This window comes from Anolis carolinensis, chromosome 1 (assembly GCF_035594765.1).
Source record: "Anolis carolinensis isolate JA03-04 chromosome 1, rAnoCar3.1.pri, whole genome shotgun sequence".
Classification (NCBI taxonomy): domain Eukaryota; kingdom Metazoa; phylum Chordata; class Lepidosauria; order Squamata; family Dactyloidae; genus Anolis; species Anolis carolinensis.
The window spans coordinates 119,578,543-119,595,670 of NC_085841.1; the positions used below are offsets into that span (position 1 = coordinate 119,578,543).

The 17,128-nt window shown below is 40.0% G+C and overlaps 1 protein-coding gene across 3 annotated transcripts in view; it reads left to right on the forward strand.

The window, feature by feature from the left end:
• Positions 1-17,128, forward strand: part of phip (pleckstrin homology domain interacting protein) — a 90,336-nt gene that overhangs the window by 24,252 nt on the left and 48,956 nt on the right. For all 3 annotated transcript variants that reach the window (XM_008121974.3, XM_008121977.3, XM_008121982.3), the window contains exons 9-16: positions 2,059-2,159; positions 4,600-4,670; positions 5,385-5,485; positions 5,575-5,615; positions 5,940-6,038; positions 6,671-6,824; positions 7,831-7,965; positions 15,953-16,081. In XM_008121974.3, the coding sequence (XP_008120181.1) occupies positions 2,059-2,159; positions 4,600-4,670; positions 5,385-5,485; positions 5,575-5,615; positions 5,940-6,038; positions 6,671-6,824; positions 7,831-7,965; positions 15,953-16,081 (831 nt within the window). The remainder of the gene's footprint in view (positions 1-2,058; positions 2,160-4,599; positions 4,671-5,384; positions 5,486-5,574; positions 5,616-5,939; positions 6,039-6,670; positions 6,825-7,830; positions 7,966-15,952; positions 16,082-17,128) is intronic.

A 17,128-nucleotide genomic window follows, 5' to 3' on the forward strand; every position in this document is an offset into this window, starting at 1 on the left:
GTGTAACCCTCCAGATGTTTTGACCTGCAACTCCCAACTAATCTTGACTGAAGCCTATGCTGTCTGAGATTCTTGGGTGTTGCAGCTCAGAATCAGAAGAGTCCCCTAATTCCCACTCCTGCTCTGTAATATTACCCAGCGGGGTTGTTTGTTTTGTTAAAGAACATCATGGAAAATTGATTGAATGAACATTTTGAAGAGAAACTCTTTAAGAGGAATGAATGGTTTGTGTTCTGTTTCAGTATAGTTACAGACACTGCTAGGGCAATATGACCTTGGCCTGGGAAGTTTGGGAGAGTGGTAAGTGAGATAGGTAGCACTACAGCAGTGATGGTGAAGAAGCTCCCTTCTCCTGCCAAAGGGTAAGAGCTGCAGTGGGTATAAGCAATTGGTGAACAACATTTTAATTTAAAGCATTTAATTTGTTAAGCTTATTGAGCAATAAGTTGCATGAACCAACTATTGCCTTTGAGGGAATGCAGTTAATGAAGGCATGGTGCCACTGGACTAGTGAGAAGACTGCATCTTTCAGTGTGTCAGTACTCTCATTGACCATGTGCACACAAAAGTAAAGGCTAATTGGTTCAGCTCATTGCTAATCAAATTGAAACAATCAAGAACTACTATTTAAAATATTGTTGTGCAGGACTGCAGTCTTGAACTGCTGAAATGCTGCTGCAGTTTTCTTTGGCAGGAGAAATGATTGCTACAAAAGAACAACAACAAAAGTGGCAGGAGAGGTTGGCTGGATGTAAGTGGATGCGCTGTGGAGAGTATCTTGGTTAGATCCATCAGTCTTAGAAGCACTTATGAAGGCTATAAGTAGCTGTAATACATGCTTGACAAGAAATATATCATATATCTTAGCTATTGATAAATCTATGTATAAATTATTTCTTGAATGTTTTGAATGTTTCTTGTGTGAATTATTTCTTATTATAAAAAAAGGAAACAGTAGAAAAAGAAGGAAGGATGGTTTTGCTTCTATAAGAATGATATTGGGTGGTTGGCAGCAGGAAGAATTACCGTATTTTTCGCTTTATAAGACGCACCTGATGATAAGACGCACCTAGTTTTCAGAGGAGGAAAAATATTATTATTCTTATTATTATTATTATTATTATTATTATTATTATTATTATTATTATTAAGGCGCCTGTCTCAGAAGGAGGCAGCTAGGCCAGCCGGGCTGGGTTCCCATAGCAACCAGCAGAAGCTTCTGCTTCGCGGTATAAACAGGCAGGGCGGAACCTTGCCTCCCGACATCGTGTTTCCAAGGGGAAGCCTTGAGCCAGCGCGCAGGGGAATCTCCTTTTCTGTCCTCCTTGAGCTTCCCTCGCTCGCTTGCTGCCTCCCTGGGTTTCGTGCTCTCCTTCTCCGGGCCGCCATGGTGGGCAAAGTGCGAAGGCGGCCAAGGCTGCACCCGGCGGCGCTGAAGCCGGCACCGCAGCCTCAGGGGGGCGAGGCCTTGCGGCAAACGCCTTTCCCTTCGTCGTCCCCCAAAGCAAGCCGGTGAAGGCAGCCCGGGTGAGTGTGCGCTAAGGCATGGACTGAAAGGAGGAATGAGGGCCTCCCGCGTGGCTTGGAGGACTTGCTTCTTAAGCTGAGGGAAGTGGCTACGAGGCCCAGGCCTTGGAAAATATTTAAAATATAATAATAATAATAATAATAATAATAATAATACTTTATTTATATCCCGCCTTATCTCCCATCCAAGCCCCGCCCCTCCCTCTCTCTCTCCCCTCCCCTCTCCAACACAACCCCTCTAGCTCCGCCCACATGAGGTCATATTGCGTTTATAAGACGCACTGACTTTTTCCCTCTATTTTGGGGGGGGGAAGTGCGTCTTATAAAGCGAAAAATACGGTAATTTGAAGAATTAAAGAATTAAAGCTTTTTGATAGGGTTCTGTATGTTACTGATTAAAATGGGTTTTTTTATATATAAATTGTAGTTATGATAGAAATAATCTGTTTTTTTCTGAACCCTTTGGATCATTTATTTCCACTGTTTGCTAAAAAGATCAAAGATTTATAAATGGTTTTGTTTGTTTTACAGTTTTCTCCACTATGCAGTGGTTCAAAAAGATACCTGTCTTCAACAGGGGCTGATGGAACAATATGCTTTTGGTTGTGGGATGCTGGAACTCTTAAAATAAAGTTAGTTTCTGTTTCATGATTACCTCACGTTAGTATTTGGAGACATTGCAGTTGCTTTGTGGGTGGTTTTAGAAATTAGCTGTTGGTTTAGGTTTTTGTTTTTGTTTTCAAATTAACCTCGATTAAAAAAAATTCCTTTTTGACACAAACAGTCTCATTTATCATATACAGTCAAAAATAAAGAAACCAAAGAAAAGGAGGGGAAAAGATGTGTAGGCTTCTAATCTACCAACATACTGTAATTTTAAAGAAGAGGGAAACATTCTTCCATTATAGATCCAAAATAATCCTAAAATTACTAATAATCATATCCACAGATTGTTACCTCATTAGATTTCTTATTGCTTAAAAAGTACTCTGGAACTAATCTATGTTAGTTTGATGGGATTTATTGCCAGCTAACTGGTACAAAATTAAACTTCGTCAAACTTCTTCTCAGTGGATATTCATTGGATTTTCTTATAAGCCTCTCCAGGGCACAGTCCCAGCACACATAATAGTGCTTTGAGCCAGAAACCTTGTCTTTAAGTGATTTTGCTAAATGTCCTCATCAGTGTGCATAAACAAGTAAAGGGAAATCATTATTTCAAAATTATATCTCCCCTAAATGTCTACAGTTTTTCTGGTGCAAAAGGCAATGCCATAGGTTTTCTCCTGGGCAGTAGAAATAAGCAATCTATATATATAAAAGGGTAATGAAATTTCGGCCTGGGACAAAACAACAAAACGAAACACCCCACAACCTCGAAAATTGACAGCACAACCCTTCATCCACGCTTCTACGTTCATACAACGAAAAGAAAAGAAAATTAAAGTCCTAATTAGAGGGAGAGGAATAATTGTTTTTATCCAATTGCTGCCAGTTAGAAGGCTAAGCTCCGCCCACTTGGTCTCCTAGCAACCCACTCAGCCCAGGGGACAGGCAGAATTAGGCCTTACTTAGGCCTCTTCCCCACTGCCTATAAAATACAGATTATTTTATTTATTTATTTATTTCCAATATTTCTATCCCGCCCTTCTCACCCGAAGGGACTCAGGGCGGCGTACAATTGGCAACAATTCGATGCCGACACATCATTAAAAACAAACAGCATATAAAATCTATTCCAAACAGTTAAATACAGTATAAAATATAAAACATATGCTTAAAATCCAATTTTAATCTGATTTTAACTGGATTATATGGCAGTGTAGACTCAAGGCCCTTCCACACATCCCCATAAAGGAAATTAGATACGTTAATTGTGAAATCATCTAATGTTTATGTAGTAGAGCCTCCAGATCAATGGGCTTTAGGTCCTCGATTTCCACTGACCACGAATCATCATGCCTCATGCGATTAAATGGTGGTGACGTAAATATGGGCTCAAATAAGTGTGCACATACACATTGCCCCTTCTAATTTATATGGACCACAATAATCCACATATCTGTATCTGAACTAAACCATCATAAATATGGAAGGCCCACTGTATTTTACTTTTCTGTTATAATGTAGTAGTATGTTGTAGTATTCCAAATTTTAATGTAGAATATTATTCAGGAAATGTAGGATGCATCTACAAAATAAAATTAATGCAGCTGATACCACTTTAATAGCCATAGCTCGATACTGTAGAATCATGGGAGCTGTAGTCTCACAAGGTCTTTAGCTTTCTCTGGCAAAGAGTGCTGGTGCCTCATCAAGCTACAAATCCCAGGATTTCATAGCATTAAGCCATAGTAATTAAAGTAGTGTCAAACAGCATTAATTTGATAGTGTAGATGCACCCATATTTTACTGTAATAAGATTTTTTGTTACATTTTGGTGTAGTCTGGGACTAGGAACTAGATGTAGCATTCATGTAAAAAGTATTTCATCATTATAAAATATATAAATTATTGCTTGACAAAATCTGGGAATGGGATACTCAATGTGATGCCTTTTTTGCGTGTAGCAATTTTGAGATGTGGAGGGATCTGATATATATTACGTATTAGGGATGGGGGGGGGGAGTATTTAAGCAGATTCACAGAAAAAATATGTGCCATCAGGTCATCTTTTCTTTTCATACCTTCTAAGCTACACTCTGGTATTTATTCAATCTCCTCAAAAAAAGCCAGTCAGTAAATCCAAGGAAATTAGTGATATCTTTACCAGTTCCGGCACAATGGATATATTTTCTGCTTATTTAGTGCTGCTGGAATACACCCCAAAACCCATTTATAGAACATTTGGCTCTTTCCAGTTTAGAAAACTGTATTGTGACCTCTTTACTCCAACATATGGATACTCCTACTTTACTCTTCCTATTTTGAAATGATTTTTGGTCTGTGGTATTATAATAAACTATCTGGTAGATAAGTTTATTCCTTCATGTCTAATTTTTGGTCGGTTTGGTTGGCCTCTTAAATTACTTTGAAGAATGTAACTCTGTGCTGTGTATTTAAATCTTGCAGTCCAAGGCCAACAAAGTTTACGGAACGTCCGAGACCTGGAGTGCAAATGATCTGTTCTTCTTTTAGTGCTGGTAAAGTGTACTTTCACAACAAAACACATACACATTAATAATTATAGCATTTTTTAAATATAGTGAAACACAGTGCTAGCAACTTAACTTTATATAGTTTCAACTGTGTTACAATATTATTCTGACTCAAAGTCCTAGAAAACCTTTTTTTATCATGTCATGGTGTGAGAGAATTGGCCATCTGCAGGGACGTTGCCCAGGGGACACCCTGGATGTTTTACTATCTTGTGGGAGGCTTCTTTCATGTCTCTGCATAGGAAGCTGGAGCTGACAGATGGGAGCTCACCCCATCTCGCAGATTCAAATCGCTGACCTTCAGGTCAGCAGTTCAGCCAGCACAAGGGTTTAACCCATTGCGCCACTGCGGCTCCCTAGAAAACTGAATTGTATATAATAAAGGGAGGATTTATTGAAGGCTATCTTATGAAATCAGGGTCAGTGAAATTTTGTATTAACTGGTAGTGTTTCTAACTGATTCAACAACAGCATACCTATACCACTTGTCTACAGAAGTATAATTGCTAAAATATGCAGTTAAAATGTTTTATAGAAATTGTAGATCTAAAGATCTATAACATTAAAATGTAACGTTCTGATGTTAACAGTGATCATGGCATTTTGTTGGAACAGATGATGGAAGTTTAGGTTTAATATTGTCAAATTGCTAAGCAAGCCAATGCCCTGGTGACTTTTTTTTTTTAACCTTTTCCTTAGGTGGAATGTTTCTGGCCACTGGAAGTACAGATCACATCATTAGGGTTTATTTCTTTGGATCAGGTCAGCCAGAGAAGATATCAGAGTTGGAGTTTCATACTGTAAATACCTCCTCAAAATTTCTTAAATATTTGTTTGAAATAAATTAACATCTCGTAGTTATATTGTTATTTTTTTCTTGTTTACACAGGATAAAGTGGACAGCATTCAGTTTTCTAACACTAGCAGTCGGTAAGCGAGTTAACAGTTGATGTACAACTTACCATTCTTCTCTACTGTATTTGCAAAAATCACATTAGGTTTTATTTTAGCAGACGTGTGAAGACTTTCATATTGGGTAGTGTCTAATTATATCTGTTTCTCTTCACACAGTCCCTTGTGTGCCTTCTCCAATTTGTCTTTAAAACTGTTAGTTTAGTTATCTGAAAGTATAAAGATATTATACCATGGGTGTTACTAGATTCTTGTTTTAGCTTTAGCATATTCTGTAGCATATGCATTCATGAGGAAATATCTTGCTTGTGAAGGATTTTAAAGAGCATTCCCTCCCCTCAGATTTGTAAGTGGAAGTCGTGATGGAACAGCACGCATTTGGATGTACAAGAGAAAGGAATGGAAGAGCATTTTGTTAGATATGGCTACTCGTCCTGCAGGGTAAGTTTGTATGTTTCCTTCTACTTAAAAAACCTTGGTCTTACTAATACTGAGTTACAACTCTTTTCTGGAAAGTGATAGGGCTAGTGCTTTGCATAAGGATCCTGTGATCTGTATCTAGTATTTCCAGTAGGAAAATGTAGTTTTTGAAAGTGAAAGAAGCCAAAGCCGAGACTTCTCCGCTAGTTCAGCAGCTAAAATGGCCTCGTATATATCTGCTTCCTATGCACCAGACATATGCATTTGCTTTGTAACATTTGGAAATTACTCCTAAGGTCTCTTGGATTGTTACTCAACATTTTGTTTTATGGATTGGTGTGGACTGTGAGCCAATTACTGCTAGTCCATAGCCACTTTCTAAAAAAGAAAAAAAATGTTGTAGGTACTGAGCACAAATATGGTGATGGTTGGGTCCATGAGAACAGATTATAAAGTTCTAGACTTTCAGTTGGAGTTAAAAGTTGTGGCCTTTCTTTTGCATTGGGCCTTTGCAAGTTGTAATTAAGAAGTGGTACAGAAAATAAATAATCCAGAACTGTTAAAACAGTCTTAGTGGTTTAATACACTCCTGATTCTTTCTTATTGCTATTGAGCTCTGTTCTGACCATGTGATTTCTATTCATTAATTATAGTCAAAACTCGCAAGGAGTAGAAGACAAAATCACAAAACTGAAAGTTACTATGGTAGCATGGGATCGCCATGACAATTCAGTTATCACTGCTGTTAATAACATGACCTTGAAGGTTTGGAACTCTTTTACTGGACAACTTATTCATGTCCTTATGGTAAGGAAACGGTAGTAATGATAACTCTTTATTGTAGTCTTTCTCCAACACCATAATCTTTAGTTAGGAAAATAATGTTCTTAACCTAATAAATAGTCATTCAGACTTTTAAATACTGAAAATCCTTATGCCTGTGAGAACCATTTTTAAATGAAGGACAGAATGTTGCTAAGGATCACTTTATCCTAAAGAAATATTCAATTTGTTTTTTTTTAATTTCCCAGCTCTAAAATCACATTTGCTAAATTGCACTATATTTGTAGGAACTCTGGAATAATTAAAATCAAAACTATGTCATACTTCTAAATAAAGTAACTTTGGATGTGCTTTACCTATTGAAATTATACAGTAGAGTCTCACTTATCCAACATAAATGGGCCGGCAGAACGTTGGATAAGCAAAAAAGCTGGATAATAAGGAGGGATTAAGAAAAAGCCGATTAAATTTCAAATTACGTTATGATTTTACAAATTAATCACCAAAACATCATGTTTTACAACAAATGGACAGAAAAAGCAGTTCAATACACAGTAATTACTATGTAATTACTATGTAGTAATTACTGTATTTACGAATTTAGCGCCAAAACTTTTCAATGTGGTGAAAAATTGACTAGAAAAACATTGACTACTAAAAGGCAAACTGTGTTGGATAATACAGAATGTTGGATAAGCGAAGGTTGGATAAGTGAGACTCTACTGTAGTTGTAGAGCTAAAGACTCCCCCCCCCCCCCCCCGGATCAATTTACAGGTCTTTTCCTATAGCTGGGATGTCATTATAGTACCTTGATTTTCTTACAACAGTTTCTACATCCAAATAAACAAGTAACTACTGAATTGAGTAGTACCTTTTTGTTTTGGAGTTGACAAGGATGTAGTTAAAATAGCTAACAAACATTGAGTGTTGTCCCATTTCCTATCATGTGTTTATGCTTTCTTTTATTCCTGCTCCATCTAATGTTGCCTCATGTTCAGCCCCATTAACATATGTTTTGAAATATTTCAGGGCCATGAAGATGAAGTATTTGTACTTGAAAGTCATCCTTTTGACGCTAGAGTGCTCTTCTCTGCTGGCCATGATGGAAATGTAATCGTATGGGATTTAGCAAAAGGAGTAAAAATCAGATCTTATTTCAATATGGTAAATATCTTAGATACTTATATGAGAAAGAGGTTTACCTTACATTTATTAATTTGAAACAGTGTGATAGATTTTTATGTGTGTGGGTGTATAAACCCTTGTATGATGCTTATACTTCATACATATCTTATGTCAATATTAACATAATAAATTACAAATTAATTTATATGTAGTTACATAAATTCTGAGCCCCAAAATAAAATCTCATAAAATGTAGTGCAGATGTACTGTATTCATTTTACTCTGTAAAATTGTATCTAGTCTAGAGGTCTTACTTAATGAATATATCTGATTACTATTTGAAATATTTCTTTAAATGATTTTGTTTCATGATGATGTGACAATCTATATTATATCTAATTATTCTTGAGACTGTCCAGTTGTGGTTCATACCCTAGAACAGACCTGGACAAGCTTAAATATTCCACCAAGTGGGACCATGTCTGCAGGCCTATTTGTAATGTTCCCTTTTCAGTGATTTTCATCTGAATATGTGAAGATCTGAAGCTATATCCAGCTCAGATAGCAATTTTAAGAGGAAGAACTAAGTTAATGAATGATCTCTCAATTGGCTGCATAGAGACTTTCAATCTCTCAACCGCTCTACGCATCTTTTAATTACACTTAAAGACATGTCCATCATTAAGGAGTTACTAAGCTCTAGAGATCGTCTTGAAGCATGGGGCATCCGCATTAGGAGGGTCTTCTTCGACCCCTGGATTCGCCCCCTGATCCCTGACCTACAATCACATCCCCTAGAGCTAACATCTATTAGTAACCATACTCTCCCAAATCCTTTATACTGGACCCCCCCTATCTCAGCCATGTGTCCACGGACCCCCCTAGTTCCCCATCTCTCTGCCCATTCATGTTCTCAACTCCCCCTACAAACGCTTCCTTGTTATAGTCCATCTATTAGTCCACCTAACACCCTAGAGGACTCTCTTCTGCTGTTCTCACAAGATAGAACACTTGCGACCCTGGAGAAGGAAAGGCGTGGTAGTCCTCATGACAGTCCCTTCGGGCTTAAGGTCCTGCTGTTGAATGCCAGGTCTGTTAATGGTAAGACCTCCGTCATCCAGGATTTACTCCTGGATGAGAGGGCAGACCTGGCCTGCATCACCGAGACCTGGTTGGATGAGCTGGGTGGGGTTAACCTCACTCAGCTGTGTCCTCCTGGTTTCGGGGTGCATCAGCAGGCCAGGCCCGGGGGGCGGGGAGGAGGGGTTGCGGTGGTCTTTCGGCAATCCATCGCCGTGGCCAGGTGCGCTGTTCCGCAAGCCTCAGGTTTTGAGTGTGTCCACCTGAGGGTAGGTGTCCGGGACAGTTTGGGGATTCTGCTGGTGTACCGTCCACCCCGCGACACAGCAGTCTCCCTCCCTGAGCTTGCAGAAGTGGTCTCTGGCGTGGTGCTGGCCTCCCAGCGCCTGGTGGTGCTGGGGGACTTCAACATTCGCGCGGAGGCCCCTTTAACTGGTGCAGCTCAGGACTTCATGGCTGCCATGACAACCATGGGACTGTCCCAGGTCATCTCTGGACCCACCCATCAGGCAGGACACACCCTTGACCTAGTATTTATTGCCGACAGTGGATTGGTTGGAGTGGAAGAGCAAACTATTCTTCCATTGTCATGGTCCGACCATCACCTGGTCACTTTAAGACTTACCGTGACCACTAACCTCTGCAGGGGTGGTGGACCCATTAAGATGGTCCGCCCCAGGAGACTAATGGATCCAGACGGCTTCTTGAGGTCTCTTGGGGATCTTCCTGTCATTGAGGCTGACGATCCTGTTGATGTCTTGGTCGATCGCTACAACAGCGAGATGGCCAGGGCGATAGACACGATCGCCCCTGAACGTCCCCTCTCAACCCGCCGACGCACCAGGGCTCCCTGGTTCACAAGGGAGCTGGCCGTGATGAAGCAGTCGAGAAGGGGTCTAGAGTGCTCCTGGCGGAGAACTCGTAGGGTGTCCGACCGAACACGGGCTAGAGCAGCTATTAGGGCCTATTCTGCGGCCTTGCAGGCAGCCAGAAAGGCTTTCTCGGCTGCCCGCATAGCATCTGCAATCAATAGACCAACGGAGTTGTTTTGGGTTGTTGGGGAGCTCCTCCATCCTCCCCAGGGGGAGGAGACCCCTGACAACCCAGCAACCCAGTGCAGCGATTTCGCGCACTTTTTTGCAGATAAAGTCGCTCGGATACGCTCTGAGTTAGACACTGGGGTTAGTGCAATGCCAGGTGTGGTGCCTGAGGCATCTGTCTGTCCGATCTTGATGGATTCGTTTCGGCTTGTTCGCCCTGATGACGTGGACAAGTTCCTTGGAGCTACGAGAGCGACCACTTGTTCCCTAGATCCTTGCCCCTCCTGGTTAATCAAACTGACATGGGGAGGTTTGTTAATTTGGCTTGAGAAAATTATCAACTCATCTCTGGAACAAGGGATTTTTCCATCTAGCCTAAAACAGGCAGTAATTAGGCCTTTTCTAAAAAAGGCATCCCTGGATCCGTCTACTCTTAACAACTATAGACCAATTTCCAATCTCCCTTTCTTGGGTAAGGTACTGGAGAGGGTGGTTGCTTCTCAGCTCCAGGGATTCTTAGACGACACTGATTTTCTGGACCATTCACAGTCCGGCTTCAGGCCTGGTCACAGTACTGAGACGGCTTTGGTCGCCTTGGTGGATGACCTCCGCAGAGAGCTAGACAGGGGGAGTGTGTCCCTTCTGGTTCTCCTGGACATCTCAGCGGCTTTCGATACCACCGACCATGGTATCCTTCTGGGACGGCTCTCTGGGATGGGCCTTGGGGGTACTGCGCTCCAGTGGCTCCAGTCCTTCCTGGAGGGCCGTTCCCAGTTGGTGAAGCTGGGTGATACCTGCTCGGACCCCTGGCCTTTGACCTGTGGGGTCCCGCAAGGTTCCATTTTATCCCCCATGCTCTTTAACATCTATATGAAACCGCTGGGCGAGGTCATCCGGAGTTTTGGAGTTGGGTGCCATCTCTACGCAGATGACACTCAACTCTACTACTCATTTCCACCTAATTCCAAGGAAGCTCCTCAGATACTGAACCAGTGCCTGGTCGCTGTAATGGCCTGGATGAGGGCAAACAAGCTGAAGCTCAATCCTGACAAGACAGAGGTCCTCGAGGTCAGTCGCAAGTCTGATCGGGGTATTGGGTGGCAACCTGTGCTCGATGGGGTCGCACTGCCCCTGAAGGCGCAGGTCCGCAGCTTGGGGGTCCTCCTGGACTCATCACTGACACTTGTGGCTCAGGTGTCGGCGGTGGCCGGGAGGGCCTTTGCACAATTAAAGCTTGTGCGCCAGCTGCGACCATACCTCGTGAAGTCTGACTTGGCCACGGTGGTCCACGCCTTAGTCACCTCTAGACTGGATTATTGCAATGCACTCTACGTGGGGTTGCCCCTGAAGACGGCCCGGAAACTTCAGTTAGTCCAACGTGTGGCTGCCAGGTTGTTAACTGGAGCAAACTACAGGGAGAGATCTACTCCCCTGTTTAAGGACCTCCACTGGCTACCGATTATTTTCCGGTCCCAATTCAAGGTGCAGGTTCTTACCTATAAAACCCTAAACGGTTTGGGACCCGCCTACCTTTGTGACCGCATCTCCCGCTATGAACCCACTCGTCCTCTTCGTTCATCTGGTAGGGCACTTCTTTCGCTCCCGCCACCATCCCAGGCTCGGTTGGCGGGGACGAGGGAGCAGGCCTTTTCTATTGTTGCTCCCCGGATCTGGAATTCCCTTCCAGAGGAGATCCGGCAAGCACCCACCCTGGCTTCCTTCAAAAAGCTGCTTAAAACCTGGCTCTTCCGCTGCGCCTTTGGATAACCGAGCCCATAGCTATAGTAGTTGCACAGGCCACCTCTTTGACTTGAAACACTGCACTTTATTCCTCTGCCCCAAAGCATCTTAGAATATCACATTGCATTTTAGTTCTAGTGGTCCCTCCAGGCCATCCTCTCCTCCATCCCAGTGGTCTTTTTCCCCCCTCTTTCTTTGCAGATTCATGTTATTTGAGTGATTATATTCCTTCTGCTTATGTGATTGTTTTAGTCAATTGTTATGTTTTGTTTTCGTTTCTAATTCTTATAGTGTTTTATAGTGTTTTCAGTGTTTTATTGTACAATGTTTTATGCTGATTTTATATTGGAAACCGCCCTGCGTCCCTTTTGGGAGAAAGGGCGGTATACAAATAAACTTTTACTTACTTACTTACTTACTTACCTATGCTTCCTGTTGATGCATTTATTTGGACATGTGAAGAGGGGTGGGTTAAATAATTGAGGAATACACTCATTTATTATTGAATAATGTTTAATATTTTTATATTAAAACTTTTTAAATGTTGATTTCAAAGTATGACCCCCCTCATAAACATAAAATATTAGTAAGCAGTGTGTCCATAACTGTCTCCTCTCACCCAAGGTCTTTGAAGCTGTTTCGTCCTAGAAATATTGTTGCATTTCCTTTTTTGAGTTCTGGATTAATATAATTTCTATTCTTGCACTAAGGAACTGTTGATATAATTCTAGGATGTGTGCTGTCACTGCTTTGAGATACCATTTTAGTATAGATATAACTATTAATTCAATAAATAATATTTGCACAGAGACTTTTGAATTACCAGCAAAGTATTTAATTTTTATGCTTGAATGCCCTACTTCCCAGCAAATAAGGGGTTTACATCCTCTACGTTTGGATTGATCCCCCAATTTGCTCCTATAGGCAAGAATTTATAAAAACAAAGGACCTTCCTGGCTTCTATATGGGAGAATCCAATCCTCCAAAGACTTGTATTGTTCCTGGTTTGTTTAGAACACAGTTTCCTAGTTCAGAGATATGGCAAACTGTATCCTAAACAATCAGTTTTCCAGGAATTGAGGTAAGGCTTATAAGAGGAGGAGAGAGCTTGCAGGTATTTAAGCTTTCCACCTTACTTTTCTAACAGACCATTGACTCTCATATTGTAATTGAAAGCCCATTTTACATGGAGGTAATGTTGAAATGAGTTGATCAATATAAAATGTTAGATAAGAAGTCCACAAAAATAGCTAGCCCTGAAAATGTTTTCTGTCTTATCTATCTACATACAACAGTCTGAAAGAAAAAAAAGGTGCTGATTCTGATATTGTATTAAACTAAAATATGATTATAATCAGCATCCTCCTCTTTGCAGTCCATCTGGATATACTGTGGATAAATCTGGTTAACTAAACTTCTTGGTTTAACTATTACTTGTGTAAAGGCTGCACACACAAGCAAAATGCTAATTGGTATGAAATTAAGTCAAGTTTTGGTCATCCCAATACAATCACCATCTTGTCTGGAGCCATTCTTGATTGCTGTATCAGCAGGACTGTCATATGGAGATATTGGCACTATTTTCACTTTTGTCCCTTGTGCACATAAACAATTTCTATGTAATTGTTAGTGTGAATATATCATTAAAGGAACAGTGTTGATATTGAGGTTATATATTTGAAAAAGCTATCTTTAAAAGGATGTCTTAGATGCCTTGAAATGTTATATTCAAATTATTTTTGACCTCTGCACAGTAAGATACTGTGTATTAATTCAGAACAAATGGGTTCTTGTAAAATGGTTAATCAAGCACAGGTTGAAGTTTACAATATTTATGATTTTTTTGATTTTGTGCTCTTTAAACAAAGAGGTTTCCTTCATTGTCTCTTGGTGAAGGTAGCGCCAAAGAAAAGAGGAAAGGCAACACCTCAAATGTTGTTTTTTGTGGTTTTTAAAAGAGGCAGCTATTTCACTGTCAAATAGCTTTTACTGTCAGGAAGTTTTTAAAGTTTAAGTGGAATCTTTTTTCTTGCCCTTTCAAAAGCCTTGGTCGGGAAATGGCATGTGCAGCAGCCAGGGGCAATTGGCCCCTGAAATAACATTGGTGCTTGCCCCTCCCTGTAGAACAAGCCATAATTTTGATCCTGATATCCGCCCTCGACATGAGTATGTATGGCCTAGATATTGATACACAGTAATGTGAGTCTTTGGTATCCACTACAGTTTGATTTCAGGACCCTCTATGGATACCAAAATCCATAGATGTTTAAGTTCCAGGTTTGCTGTTTTGGATTTTTAAAAGCTATTTTCAAGTTACGGATTTTTGAATCTGTAGATGCAGAATCCGTGCACATGGAGGGCTGACTGTATGTTCTTAATTTCCTTTTCACACTTACAAAATCTTATTTCTGACAAACATCAAATTGACAAAACATGTCAAAATAATAATGTTCCTGCTTTTTCATATATAGCATATCTAAAGCTTTTTGTGGGGTTTCTGAAACAAATTATTTAAAGTATCAAACTCTGTGGCTGTTATTCATATACAGCTGCCTAAGCTGTTTCCAGATTAGAGGTAGCTGTCACATTGCCTAAGGAGCTGTGTGAGAAAACATGTCTAGCCTTAGAAGCAATGTTTAGGAGGACAGGAGATTATACAAAGCAAACTTTAAAAAATAAATAAAATAAAACTATGTCATACTAGTGTTGGTTTACCATGGTCTTTAGGCTCCAATATGTATTTTTTATAGGTGTTTTGGTGTAGATTTATTTTTCTGGACACAGAGTTGGATTATATTATATATTTATAATGCATATTTCTTGGTAGTCATAGGTTGAAGCAAAGTGTTAAGTAGCAGAATTTAACAACTACAGTAGGCTCTCAACATTCACTGAGGCTAAGCACAGAATCTGTTACACTTCATAATACCTTCTGCATCAGAAACAGAACTACGCATCACTCTGTTTCCAAGGGCTTTAATGTTTTGTTACTTGGATTATTTGTGGAATATTTATTCCCTTGCATACATGTCTGCTTCATAGACTTAATATAGCCAGGAGGAAAGAAAGGTTTCTTGCTCAGGTTTTACTGAAGATATTTTGCAACCAGGAATATTGGTAGAGAACGTAGGACAATGGTTCTCAACCTGTGAGTCCCCAGGTGTTTTGGCCTACAACTCCCAGAAATCCCAGCCAGTTTACCAGTTGAAGGCCAAAACATCTGGGGACCCACAGGTTGAGAACCACTGACTTAAGGTATGAACATTCAGAGTGGTGATTGGTCACCTGTGCTTGATTGACAGGTTACAGGGAAAAACAAAAACCCAATTGTTCTGGATTAATGGAAGTGGAAAACAGAAAATGAGTATCAGGTAAAATTCTTTTAAAAATATTTGCCGTTCTTTAGATGGGTTGCAAACAAGCTAATACCGTGCTTGGGTTTCGCTCAGCAGCTTTCTATGGAATCTATGTAGTTTATTTCTTGGAATAAGAAATGAGTGTGATACCATTCAATACCAAGTAGAGTAAACTGGGAAGGTCAATAACTATTACTAACTAGAATCTGTGTGTATATTATTGTCTATGAGGAGAAACTATAAATGTTACCTAGGACTTAGGAGAGACTACAGCAGTGATTTTCAACCTGTGGGTCCTCAGGTGTTTTGGCCCACAACTCTCAGAAATTCCAGCCAGTTTATCAGCTGTCAGGATTTCTGGGAGTTGAAAGCCAAAACATCTGGGGACCCACAAGTTGAGAACCACTGGACTATAGGAAAGTGTTCTGCTGATATTTGGTGGAGTATAATCTTGCTTAAAATTTGTATTTTGACAGTTAAATTAATAGACTTGAACATGTCTACTCATATATAAAGTCAGTGAGACTTGTTAGAAAAACATCTTCAGAGTTACAATTTGTACCAAGTACAGTAGAGGAAAAATATTCTTAAAAGTAGTATGAACTTAATGAAATTACTTGATATTTTAAAATGTCATGAGATAAAAAATGTAGCATGAATCATTAACTATTTACCTGATGTTGTTTACAAATGATATGAAAAAAATGACATGCCAAAAATCATTCCTATCTGTATTTCTTTTCTTAAAAATAGGAAATTAATACTGCAGATCACTAGTATTCTGTTAATTTGTTTGCTGCTATATTTCAGATTGAAGGGCAAGGACATGGGGCAGTGTTTGACTGCAAGTGTTCTCCTGACGGCCAGCATTTTGCTTGTACAGACTCGCATGGTCATCTTTTGATCTTTGGCTTTGGCTCCAGCAGTAAATATGATAAGGTAGCTAAATTTGTTTAACTGGTAGTTTCTGAACCATGTTGAAGTCGTGTTGGAATATTAGGTTTTTGGAGGGGGGGGAGAGGGTTGCAGTTTGCACCTAAAGCACCTGAGAGATGTTTCTGTAGTTCGTGGTTGCTTAATGACTTCTCTAAAATGGACATTTAAGAGATAAATACGATGAAAACAAAATACTAAAGAAACAAAGCATATCATTCAGCCTATTTTTTCTTTGTCCACCATGATGAAGGCTATTTGACAAAATGAATTGGGGATACTTTCGCTCTTGGGGGATTTTTGGAAGATCATTATTCATTTAAATGGTCTGCTATCGCCTAAGCCATATAGTTTCATTTCATAATTGAGGAACTATGTGAGTGGAAACTCATTGCTCTCTGGATATCAGTGAACTACATTCAGCCCTCTACATTGACTGGGGTTAGAGGTGCAGGACTCTTGCGAAAATAGAAAAACTGCAAATAAAACAGCACTTTTTTATTTGACATAATATCTTTCTAGGAATCCCTAGGTTCTCCAGGGAGTCAGCCTCTGTTGAAAGTCATACTGGAGGATCTAGGGAGATCATATTAATTAAATCAATGAACATTCAAATCTGCAAAAGTAATAGCCACATATGTGGAGTGCCAACTGTATTACTCTTGTCCTAATCACTGGCTGCTTTGGCTGGAATTGATAGCAAATGAATTTTTTTTGGGAACTAATATTATTTAATGGAAGATAAATAGTAAATATTACAGCTGATAGGGATGTTTGGGCAGCTAGAGATGTTTATGACTATCCACTTCATCTTTGTTGATTTTAACCATTAACGTTAATTTCAGTTTTATGGCAAATAAATTGCTAACTGAAATTTTATGCCAATGACACTCAATTCTACCACTACTTTCCACCTAACACCAAGGAAGCTGTCCTGATTCTAAACCAGTGCCTGTAATCAATAATGGACTGGATGAGAGAAAATATATTGAAACTTTATCCAGAAAAGGCAGAGTTGGTCCTGGTCAGTTGGAAGGCAGACCAGGGAATAGG